Genomic DNA, 12,828 nt, shown 5'->3' with positions numbered 1-12,828 from the left:
ATCCACTTGTTTATGTTTTTGCTGCTGATAATTTATATATGACTTATAATATTGTATATACGTGTATGCTTATGAGCCACACAGCTTAAAGTAAATAAACTACTACTACTACTACTACTACTTAGACAAACGTGTAGGGTCGCGGACCACCTTCCAGGATCAGACGGCCCTTATTTGATATGTGTATACTAATAGTGAGCTACATGCACACTTATATCCTGAATTTATGCTGTAATATGTAACCAATCGCCAGTTTTTAATATTCGGTATGTTTCACAGTATCTGCATTCTAACATCATAACAGATGTACTAGGACCTATATATTCAATCAGTTGTCAGATGTTTTAATTAGGGGATAATATCACTGTGTTTCGTTGTTAACTATAAGGATTTATCACAAAATTTGGATTTAGGGACGAGACGAAGTCGAGTCTTATAGTTAACAACGAAACACAGTGATATTATCCCTATTGTAATACTACACCTATTAGGAGTATCTGTAAGACATTTTATGGTGTTTTTATTAAAGAAAACACACACACACACACACACACACACACACACACACACACACACGCACAGATATATATATATATATATATATATAAAATTATCTATTCTCCTTACTTACGATATTCAATGAAAACGCTTATAGTAAGTAAAATTATGACGTAGGGCAACGACTCCAGTATTCGACCACTTAAAGGAGAGGACAAGTAAGGCATTTGGCCTGGTATGCATATTCAACGATATATAATGCACATTATTGCTTAATATCAACACGTATAATCGTATAGTTAATTAATAAAACGGTTAAATGTGACGGCTATTATATATAACGGGCGCAGCCATTTTGTACCATCTCAGTGAGTACGCCCTCTGGCGAGCTGGTGGTTACGTAATACTTAACGCGTAACGTCAGGAATGATCCTTAGAACTAAAGAAACACAATCTACCTGGTTTTTGCGGGATGATAAATAGTCATACATTGCAATGTTCTGTAATAATGCACATCCCAGTAAGCCAGCAATAAGTATATCCAGCACTATATATATTATTTTTCAATACAAAATAAAATATCATTGTCAAAGCGGCTACACAACAAGTCGAAACAATTAACAATGTTTTGCCCATGCATTAACCTTTTTCTACTTTTATGCTCATATACCACTAGAGTTTTGAGCATGTCCGTCCCGGGGCCTGTCTCTGGATAGCCAGGGGCTTGTCCCGGGACAGAAAAAAATTAGTGGACGATTTTGAAATTTACATCCAAAAATTTAATAGTGGGCCTTTAACATTTTGATGTGCATTTCTAATATAATTAATAAAGAAAATTCTATTATTAAATTTGGTCGCTAGATTAGATCGGGTGATCAAAAAGAAATTAGATAAGATCGGTGGCCTGACTCGGGATGGGGGGGGGGGGGGGGGGGTGTAGAGTTGAAAATGGGCAGAATTTTGAAAATAACAATTAATAAAAAAAAGTTAATAAATTTAAAAAAGAAAGAAAAAAAGTTACAAGCCAGAAATAAAAAGAATTGACTGCTCGGTCGAATATTTATATAATTTGGAGCATTTTAGAAGGACAGTCCAAAAATAAATAAGAGAAAGAAGAGAGTATCGGACTATTTAATAATATTAAAAAAAGAAGTAATTTCGCCATAAACATTTGAACGAAGGTCTAAAAGTTTTAGTCCGATCTATATGTCCACGTGAGGGTTCACAGCTTGTAGGGACGAGATGGGATGCATCCCGTCAAGAAAACCCCTAGATTGACAGTCAATAGACGTTGAAGGTATAGTGCTGTGCTGAAATACAGATCTTGAGAAGCCGGATCCGTCTGAACGAGAGAGAGAATCAGACTAGGGTATAGTCCAGTCGTCATGGGTTGGTATAGTGGTGCGGACGGGCCCGACTTCGGAGGATACGAGATGGTATCACAATAAAACAAATTAAAGTCTAGAAAAAGAGTGGTAGGGGCCGACCCCGCTTCCTATTTCTTTTTAGAGTGGGGCGGTCAATCCTCCAGTGCTGCTAGGACAGGCTCGGACATGTAGAGACTAAACGCAAACAACCGTGACTTCTGCAGAATGGCCGTCATAAGAGTCACGAAAAATACAAGTCAACATAATTAGATGGAGAAATGACGTGGAGGCAAGGAATCTCGCGAAAAAAAGAATCCAACCTGGTGGTGCAGACTGTCGAAACGAGAAGCGTTCCAGCATTCAGTCAGTTCCAATAGCCGCATACATCCCAGTAGAAAACTTCACTTCGTTGACAAAAACAACAAAAGTGAAGGATTCCCAAGTCGAGCCGCGAAAGCACGTGCAGTGTACACAAACACGTCTTACGTACTGAAATGATACAGGAGTGTTTTCTTAGTTAATTGGTCTATGCTGTTAGTTGCTTCTACCTGTTATTCCTGATTGGCAGGTGTGTATTTGATTGGTAACCAGACGAGCCAATTAATTGATGCATACCGGTATTGTGGAATATTACCTGTCGCCCCTAAAATTGTAATGGACATGGTTTATTACTGTAAATAGTTCTGTAAAACTATTGATTAAGTAGACTTTTCCATCTAAAACCACAGAACTGACCAATTACGTAGTCCCAAAGAAAAGAAAATTATCACTTGGGTATTGTGGGTTGTCGTTTTTGCTCCAACGTAGCATATCAATAGACCTAATAGTGTACATTTTTCCTTTGGATTATTAAACAGAGAAACATACTATAACCCCATTTTGTTCCGTTAATACAACTTGAAATATATTTAGTTAAATAGTTTATTATATTATTACGTCATTTATGCTGTTTTACAAGTCAGGTTGATCAAAGAAAAGCGCCTTGTTGAAAATTACTGCTTTTGTTTACACTGTACATACAGGAGATGGGCAGGAGCTGACGTCACTTCGCCCCAAGCTATCCCACCGGACGTCACAAAAACAAAACAAAATGGCTGCCCCCAGTTAGCAGGAATAATCATGGTATTTTATTAAATCTAAAATTACGCGTTTTTCATTTGCTAAAGTGTCAGTATGTGTTGGTGGTCCGGGTATGCATCTTTCCAACATATAAGGCTCTTGTTTGAGTTGACCCTACCTTTAAGAAAGAAAGGAGTATAACATGTTCATTTTATAGACATTTTCTAATACTTGTTTTTCTTCGTAAATACTTACTCATTGGATAGACCCAAGTTTTGTTCGTGTGGTATACGCCGACTATAGTAGGTTTCAATGCCACAAGGAATAGTATGCAATATTCGACCAGCTGACCCAGTATTCGACCACTTTCTAATTAACTAATAAAACTAAACTTTGAAGTTAATGCAGCATATATCAAACAACTAAATCCAAAAAGTGTTCATTTTAACAACTGTAACACATATTTATGCATTTACGCACGCACGCACATACTTATAAACACATTCACACACGCACAATTACTTTCTGGTTAAACAGTCTCTTTGGTCCTATCTTAACTTACAAATAATGATATTAGACTGAAAATAAAAGAAAACATAATTGTGCAAGTCCTGACAAACAGCACCAAAATACATAAAATTAGTAAATTTGTGGTTCTTGGGAGTTTATTTTGGGAATGTATCCTCTAGCTTTTCTATTGGTCGAATACTGGGGCAACCCTCTCTATCATATGTCATTATTTGATCACGTGGTCACGTGATTGAAATTATAATGACTGACCTCACATTGCATTGCCAGCTCCATTTGATTATAAATAAAAACAATAAACACATTTTCAAAGATTTCAAATGGATTAAAAGTATTGCAAATGTCACGGGATGTTGGATGGTGTAATAGCATGCTATAAAAATGGCCGACGTTCATATTATCACTATAGTCGATGAATATATACTTACGTTCATTCACATGGTTATCGTCTGCTATTGCGTTTCCGGAAGAAAGAATGTTCACCCTGTCGCGTATGTTCAAAAATGTTGGGGAAATCTATATACTATTCAGTTTAAACGAGTATGGTAATTAAATAAGTTTATAACTTGCTAACATATGTTCACTTAAAGTTTATATAAATACATAAAATAATATGCATTTACTAAAGGGCCAGTATTATTTTCAAAAGTTTTTCAGAATTGTGCGATATTTTAAAGCAGTTAATGTTGTTTAAAATTGCGTTTAAAAATCAAGTCATTTCCATCTTGTCTTCTTTGTCAATTTTATTGTCACAAAAAGTATGTTCTAAACAAAAATAAGGTACTCCAGATTGTGATATAATTATTTCTGATGAACCTGCTTGCACCCTTTTGAGAACACAAACTAGAAGAGCAGACCACAATACACATGCTGCTGACTGCTGCGATCGATCAGTGACCGGACCTTACTTGGGGTGGGTGGGTGCATATTCATTGCTGCAAACGAAGTGTTAAAAGTTACAATGGCACGAAATAATAACAAAATAGTAACAATAACATCATTTTCATCTGAAGTTAGTAATTTTGTTCAAACTTATTTATATCGACGTTTAAATATAATGGAATTAATATACTAACGAAAATACCACACATGAGGTTAAGTGACAGCATATTGGACGAGTTCTTGGAATTTTGTTATCGTGATAAATCCTGGTTGCCCATGACAGCGTACATCTATCGTCCGATTTATCACGAAAATTAACCAATGGAAAAAAGGCTTATATGAAAGTTGTATTCAGTATGTTTCACAAATTGAAAATCTAAAATCTAACATTCTAAGAAGCGTCAGTTTTTAATATTTCAGTGTGTTTCAAGGTAACAAAGTGAAAGCCTACAAATATACCTAGATGTTATCTTAGTCGATGAACAAACAAACAAAATACTGTTTTACTGTATAGAAGTTTGACATAACATTTTGAACGAAGGTCTAAAAGTTTAAAGTCTGATCTACATGTTCACGTGTGTTGCCATTAAGATGCACGGTCGGTAGAAAACAGATGGGTTGCATCCAGTCCAGAAAACCCCTACAGTGACATTGATGTGAAAGATGAAGTGCTATTCAGATAGTACTAAACAAAATAACTTCCGGCTGGGTCAAAGTTCGAGGTGCACCCAATTTTTGATAGAGAAGTGAACACCACAAGTCCTGTGATTAGTGATAAATGTGAGTGTGTTTGTTGTAAAAAAAATAGTTTTATTTGGGTAAAAAATTTATGCAATTTTATTTCACCTAGTACTACTGTGCCAAGTAGCCTTGTGCTTGAAACATGTTTGGGGTACCTGTAAAAAAAATACTCAAATTTTGTGCGGAACTAGAGTAGTCATAGATGCTACTCGTTATATCAGAAATGAACAGCTTGACCCCCAATTTTTTATGAAGCACTTTAAGGGTGAGGGGTGGTGGTATTTATATCCGTGGCGTTTATGTCTATTGACACGCTGCAGGTAGGAGTTTTAGCCACATATCTTACTATTGTCGTCTATGGGATTTGATTTGGTAGTATACACCCTATAGCACATATTCAGTGCATAATAAACAATAAACAATGTCCGTGATCAACCTCGACCTGGTCAACGTCCCGTTACGACCCCACGCCAAGATCGGCAGATTCGACGACACCACCTCCGTGACCGGTTCAGAACTGCGACGATGACAGCAAGCAACACGATAGGAGGTCATGGAAGGCCTATCCATCCGATGACGGTCATCCGTCGACTCACAACGGCCGTACAACAATAACATCATGACACCGCGACATCGTGCTGCGAGACTACAGTTTGCTCTCCAGAATGGTAATCATCCACCAGCCTTTTACCGGAGCATTGTTTTCTCAGATGAGTCCCGTTTCTCGGTCTCCTTTGCCGATGGAAGAGCACGTTTGTACAGGAGACTCCTATGAACGGTACGCTGACGGATGTGTGAGGGAACGTGATCGGTTTGGCGGCGGTTGTCTGATGGTATGGGGGGCAGTCAACTGTGATTTCAGGAGTGATCTCATCATTGTCCACGATGCCCCTACAGCCCAGCGTTATGTTGATGTTATTCTAAGACCAGTTCTCCAGCCACTTTTGCGCCGTCACTGAAGACCAGGAGGTCCCCTTCTGTTTCAACAAGACAATGCCCATCCACATACTGCAAGAATTACCCAGTCATTCCTGCAACAAGCCGGTATCACCGTTATGAACTGGCCCGCCGTTTCACCGGATTTGAACCCAATTGAACACGTGGGATGAGTTAGGACGTCGTGTACGTCACCACCAGCCACCAACGCGTAATTTCGCTGAGCTTGCACAGGCGTTGCAGGAGGAGTGGAGGAACATTCCTCTGGCTTATTTGAGATGTTTGTGCCAATCCTTTCCCCGTCGTCTTCACGCATGCTCACGGGCCAATGATGGACACACCAGATACTGACCTTGATATGGGGGGTTGAACTTTTCGATTACGAATGCAACTCGATTATTGATGATAACTGGCCATGTTTCCATGTGAATGTATCTCATGAATACCAGTCATTAATATCATATTACATTGTCCATCAATTCATTAATAGTTTGTCATTATTTGCAATGAAAAGTTGTTTTTGCGTTTTCATTGTGTTTCAGAATAGTATTTTTGAGACACAAAATGTGCAACAGTACCCCTATTCAAATTGCGATTTATTTTTAAGCCACCAACATTTTTGCTGCCGATATTAAATTGATATTTAATGGAATATCTAAAAATGCTTGTCTCCAAAAGTCCCTTGGCGGGTGGGGGGGGGGGGGGGGGAGTTCGGTATCTGGCCCATGGACTACATAGTGAACCTTACAATCAAATCAAATATACCCTCATAGCGGAGTAAACAAAGATTTTATTTATTATTATATTATTTTATTACACACCCGTTGGTGAGAACACCATGCGTTATTTTTGTTACACATGGTTGTTTACACATGCACGTGTGTTAACAATTCAAAGACTGCTTCTAGGTGATGACCAGGTCACCAAGGCCATACAACCAATGAAAACCAACACGATGGAAACCGATTAGACTGTGGCGTATAGTTAACCTGACATTCATGTGTAAGTCAGCTACAAGTGCAACGGCTGTAAATAACTTTTAGTAGAAAATTATGTTAGAATTTGCTTAAAACATGGTTTTGAGAATATGTAAGAAATGGAATAACACATTCGTGTCCGTTAGATATCATTTATCTCACAACTCGTTGTTTACAAACGTATCAAATTCGCTTTCTCTCGTTAGCTACATTTTAAAACAACTCGTTGTGTCATAAATGTTATCTAACGGCCACTCATGTATTATTCTCTGTGTACTCAATATTAATTCCTAGAATATCATCTATATTTTGTGAGTGTTAATTGTGTTGTACCCAGCTATATAATGTATCTCTCCAAAATTATTTTGTTATTTGTATTCTAGTTTAAATGTACTGAAATGGTCGCCATTCGTTAAACAAAACAAAGATTTAACTATCTTTGTTTCTTTTTCTTTTGTTTCGAGGTCGGGTGTAACTCAGTGATGTTTTTCGCAATAGGTGCGATAAACATGGGGTTTCCCCACATCCCAACCAGTGCCCCACGACTGGCATGTCACAGGCCGTGGTTTGAGCTATTATGTCAATGGGAAAGTGTATATGAAAACCATTTTTATGCTTCTCGGAAGATGTAGCCTGCCTCCTCTCTCTATCTCTCTCTCTCTCTCTCTCTCTCTCTCTCTCTCTCTCTCTCTCTCTCTCTCTCTCTCTCTCTCTCTCTGTGTGTGTGTGTGTGCGTGTGAGTGAATAAGACAGAAATTTGATAGGGGCTCAGAGAGAGAGAGAGAGAGAGAGAGAGAGAGAGAGAGAGAGAGAGAGAGAGAGAGAGAGAGACACGCACGAACACTATCGCTCTAACTGGGTAAAGCTTTTAAACTTGTTTTTTGTGTTGTGTTTTAAAGATGCTGACGTCCATATCAAAATCTATGCATTAAACTGAAACTGCCCGCTAATTTGAAACCGAGTATATGGGCTAACACTTTATCATGGATGTGTGAGAGATTTGCCATACAACCTCGAAGGTGAGGTGCTATTGCATGAGTGTTACGTGTGAGGAGCTATTAAAATATGTAATTATCTAGGGTGTATGTGTCATGAGCTACCGGCCTCGGTGGCGTCGTGGTTAGGCCATCGGTCTACAGGCTGGCAGGTACTGGTAGGTCAAAATCTGTGTGGTCCTTAACCATATGTCTGACGCCATATAACCGTAAATAAAATGTGTTGAGTGCGTCGTTAAATAAAACATTTCTTTCTTCCTTTGTGTCATGAGCTGCATTGCAAAACTTTATAAACCCTTCCCATACATGTGGAGAGAATATCAAATTAACAAGTATAGACATGTATTCAAAAATAGAAGCAAGCAATTAAAATATCCACCTGGATATTAATGAAACACCTCCTAGTTTTGACCGTGTGACTTACACTAAAATTATCGAGAGGATATTAGGAAAGAAAGAAAAAAGACTGACAGCAAGTTGCACTGATGTTAAATTAACATTAATGTTTTCTAAAGAAAATCACTGAAACCGTAAATATGCATAGCATTGTATGGCAATTCATTAACTATTAACAGGTGATGGTTACTTAATTGCCAGGTGTACATATATATTGGATTATTTTTAAGGAGAATCCAGTGGTGTCAACATAGCGGATCTAGGATTGTTACTGAATGAAAGAATGAATGAATTACTGTTTAACGACAACCCAGAACAAAAATGCATTGGCTACTGGGTGTCGAACAAAGGTAACTATATGAATGAATTGGTAATCAACATTAATATAGCAATTCTACAGTTAAATTAAAACAGTGTAAAGAAATGTGCGAAACATACAAATATCACAAGTAAGTAAAACAAAAACAAACAAGAACAAATAAAATTCAGTATCTCTATGAAATTTTAAAACAAGTTCAGGATTGATCTCAAATGATTCCATCACACTTCTATAAAATATATCTCTTCTCGTTTGCTTAAGAATATTGCACTCTACCAAAATGTTGCCTATCGTCACACAGAGGTGGAGGTCCCTTCTTCAGAATAAATGAATATGTCAGATTTGTATGACATGTAATATATATATATATATATATATATATATATATATATATATATGTTCATATATTCGAAATAACTGTCAGACGAATACGATCTGATAGTTAAAATATTAATAATCACATCAGATATGTCAGACGATTATTGATATTTGTCATCAGGTTACAATGCTTTTATTACAATATCCGTTCTCGTCAATATTATTATATTGCACACTATTACTACTACTACTTAGTAGTAGTAGTAGTAGTAGTAGTAGTAGTAGTAATAATAATAATAATAATAACAAGAAAGAAAGGGGGGGTCACTCAATTCTGACGTGCCTATGTTTTGTGATTGGGTGGGGGTGGGGTGCATTTTCTGTACTAAAACGTGTCTTGAGAGTTCGCTTATGATACCATTGACACCTGTAGGCGGAAACCAACACTTTAGGTTTATGCTTGGGAGGGGTATGTAGAGTGTCATTTTGTAATAAAGTATCGAATTGTAATAATACATTTTTTATTATTATTTAATTCTAATCTACTCTTAACTTTAATCTTGGGGCCGAAATATGTACCACCAGACCTCGTTTGGCATATTTTTTCATTAGTTAGTCGTTCCACAGATTTGAGAAATTACCCATATTGTTGTATATGTGTTTTGGGAGCAATAGCGTTAAAGTGCCGTTTTGTAATAAACTTAATTTTTCAAATGTTATTTTGCTTATTAGCATCTCAAAATCACTGTCCATCCTTAACAGGACATGGGCAACAAACTGTAAAGTGCCGTTTTGTAATAAACTTAATTTTTCATGTTATTTTGCTGAACAGCAACTCAAAATCACTGTCCATCCTTAACAGGACATGAGCAACAAATTCCCATTCCAACTTTTGTAAATTTTAACAAAGAAACGGGAATATTTCAGTTTGTTACAAAACATCACACGTACATTTTTCAAAAGTGTCGTTTTGTAATAAAGTGTCGAATTCTACTCAATTCTAACTTAATCTCGGGGCCGAAATATGTACCACCAGACAAAATATGGGAATTTTGTTCATTAGTTAGTCGATGCATGGACTTGGGAAATTACCCATATTGTTGTATATGTGTTTTGGGAGCAATAGCGTTAAAGTGCCGTTTTGTAATAAACTTAATTTTTCAAATGTTATTTTGCTTATTAGCATCTCAAAATCACTGTCCATCCTTAACAGGACATGGGCAACAAACTGTAAAGTGCCGTTTTGTAATAAACTTAATTTTTCATGTTATTTTGCTGAACAGTAATTCAAAATCACTGTCCATCCTTAACAGGACATGCGCAACAAATTCCCATTCCAACTTTTGTAAATTTTAACAAAGAAACGGGAATATTTCAGTTTGTTACAAAACATCACACGTACATTTTTCAAAAGTGTCGTTTTGTAATAAAGTGTCGAATTCTACTCAATTCTAACTTAATCTCGGGGCCGAAATATGTACCACCAGACAAAATATGGGAATTTTGTTCATTAGTTAGTCGATCCATAGACTTGGGAAATTACCCATATTTTGTATATGTGTTTTGGGAGCAACAGCGTTAAAGTTCCGTTTTGTAATAAACTTAATTTTTCAAATGTTTTTTTGCTTATTAGCATCTCAAAATCACTGTCCATCCTTGGGCAACAAATTCCCTTTCCAACTTTTGTCAGTTTTAACAAACAAACGTGATTATTTCAGTTTATTAGAATTAAATGTATTATTATTATTATTATTATATTATTATTATTATTATTACAATTCGACACTTTATTACAAAACGACACTTTTGAAAAATGTATGTGTGTTGATTTGTAATAAACTGAATGAATGAATGAATGAATGAATGAATGTTTAACGACACCCCAGTATTTTTGTGCTGGGGTGTCGTTAAACATTCATTCATTCAAATTCCCATTCCAACTTTTATCAATTTTAACAAACAAACGTAACTATTTCAGTTTATTACAAAACGACAAAGATGTACATTTTTCAAAAGTGTTGTTTTGAAATAAACTTCGTTTTTGATATCTTATTTCGGTTATAAACATGTCTAAACCAATGTACGTCCTTATTAGGATACTGGAAAGACATTCCCATCACAAATGTTATCAGTAGTAACAATTTAATGGAAATTATATCAGTTTATTACAAAACGACAGACATACTTTATTCCTATTTTAATGACCGGAAAACAGTTATATTTTGAATATTGCAACGGTCAACTTAAAATCCATTTCGAATCCCTGGGAAAAATTAGAACTTTTTATTTTTTTTTAAATTCCTGAGCCATACATGGATACATATATGCCGAGAGGTTATCGTGGCGGTCTGAGTTCCAGTAATGGTAACGAATGTATATAGTATTAAATAAAAATGACTTTAATCAAATACATCTTGTAGGCCTAAACAAATTACAAATAATACTGACCGGACTGATAGGCCCTTTTCTTAATACAGTGAATACATGTAAAAATTGATACATACATATCTACACACACACACACGCGCGCACGCACGCGCGCTATGTTAAACTTATTGTTTATACTTAATATAATATAGTCTTACTTTTCAAAACCGGCCTCGGTGGCGTCGTGGTAGGCCATCGGTCTACATGCTGGTAGGTACTGGGTTCGGATCCCAGTCGAGGCATGGGATGTTTAATCCAGATACCGACTCCAAACCCTGAGTGAATGCTCCGCAAGGCTCAATGGGTAGGTGTAAACCACTTACACCGACCAGTGATCCATAACTGGTTCAACAAAGGCCATGGTTTGTGCTATCCTGCCTGTGGGAAGAGCAAATAAAAGATCCCTTGCTGCTAATCAGAAGAGTAGCCCATGTAGTGGCGACAGCGAGTTTCCTCTCAAAATCTGTGTGGTCTTTAACCATATGTCTGACGCCATATAACCGTAAATAAAATGTGTTGAGTGCGTCGTTAAATAAAACATTTCTTTCTTTCTTTTACTTTTCAAGATACAATACATCTTTAAGTATATCAATATAATGCATTTTTAATCCACTCATTAAAGGACATTCCTGAGTTTGCTACAAGTTTGCTACAATGTTATCGACTAAGAGAGACTTTTTGACGATTGTAATTACATATCAAATATATCAAATATGACTGTTTATTAAACGTGTTTCTGGTCGTTCTAATATTTGTACTAGGTTAAATTTCAGTTTATTTCCTAAAATATAATTTTTTTCGTACATACGAAATTATTTGAAGATCAAATCCAGTTTGGGCTTCTTACAAATATTAAGATACACATTGAATATACAGACACTGATATTCTAAACAAGAAAATATATTTAATATGTAAGTTTAATCGTAGAAATATATTATTAGTCAGAAACATCTTACAGTGCAGCAAACTCAGGAATGTCCCTTTAATACACTGTTTATCACAGTACATGTCAAACACTTATGCTAAATTAGTTAGAGAAAAATGCAGTTGAAACATCGAATTCTGAATGGGATCATGTTATGGTGCTAAAGTTCCAAGAGGGTCTGTAATGGAGAGGGTGGTTATATACAACGTTTTTGTAAGCTGAATGGATCGTGTTTTACGATATTCATTACTGCTTGATGCTCTGGCCTTAATACCTGACCACTTAAAAAATTTGAGGAATGATTTATAGAGTGAGACTGAAACCGAATACGTATACTTATGTTTGAACTCTAGACGTGATAAAAGCCAGAAGCAGTTCTGAAGGGGAGAAAAGAAAACAAAACAAAGACCATGTGCGCTATATTGCATTGTACGTCTTTAACTCTGATCCATGAATGTT

The 12,828-nt window shown here is 36.3% G+C and overlaps 1 protein-coding gene across 3 annotated transcripts in view; it reads right to left on the bottom strand.

The window, feature by feature from the left end:
- LOC121384310 overlaps window positions 1–12,828 on the bottom strand; it is a 47,555-nt gene that overhangs the window by 31,906 nt on the left and 2,821 nt on the right. Inside the window, exon 2 of one of the 3 annotated variants that reach the window (XM_041514643.1) lies at window positions 4,181–4,387. The exons of the other annotated variants lie outside the window; for them this stretch is intronic. Within the exon in view, the coding sequence (XP_041370577.1) occupies window positions 4,296–4,387 (92 nt within the window). The 3' untranslated portion in view covers window positions 4,181–4,295. Of the gene's footprint in view, window positions 1–4,180; window positions 4,388–12,828 lie in introns of those variants that run through there. 3 annotated transcript variants of the gene reach the window in all.

The sequence above is a fragment of the Gigantopelta aegis genome, chromosome 10, assembly GCF_016097555.1.
Source record: "Gigantopelta aegis isolate Gae_Host chromosome 10, Gae_host_genome, whole genome shotgun sequence".
Taxonomy (NCBI): Eukaryota; Metazoa; Mollusca; class Gastropoda; order Neomphalida; family Peltospiridae; genus Gigantopelta; species Gigantopelta aegis.
Note: the sequence above shows the minus strand (reverse complement) of the source record. Positions and strands in the feature narration are given on the sequence as shown.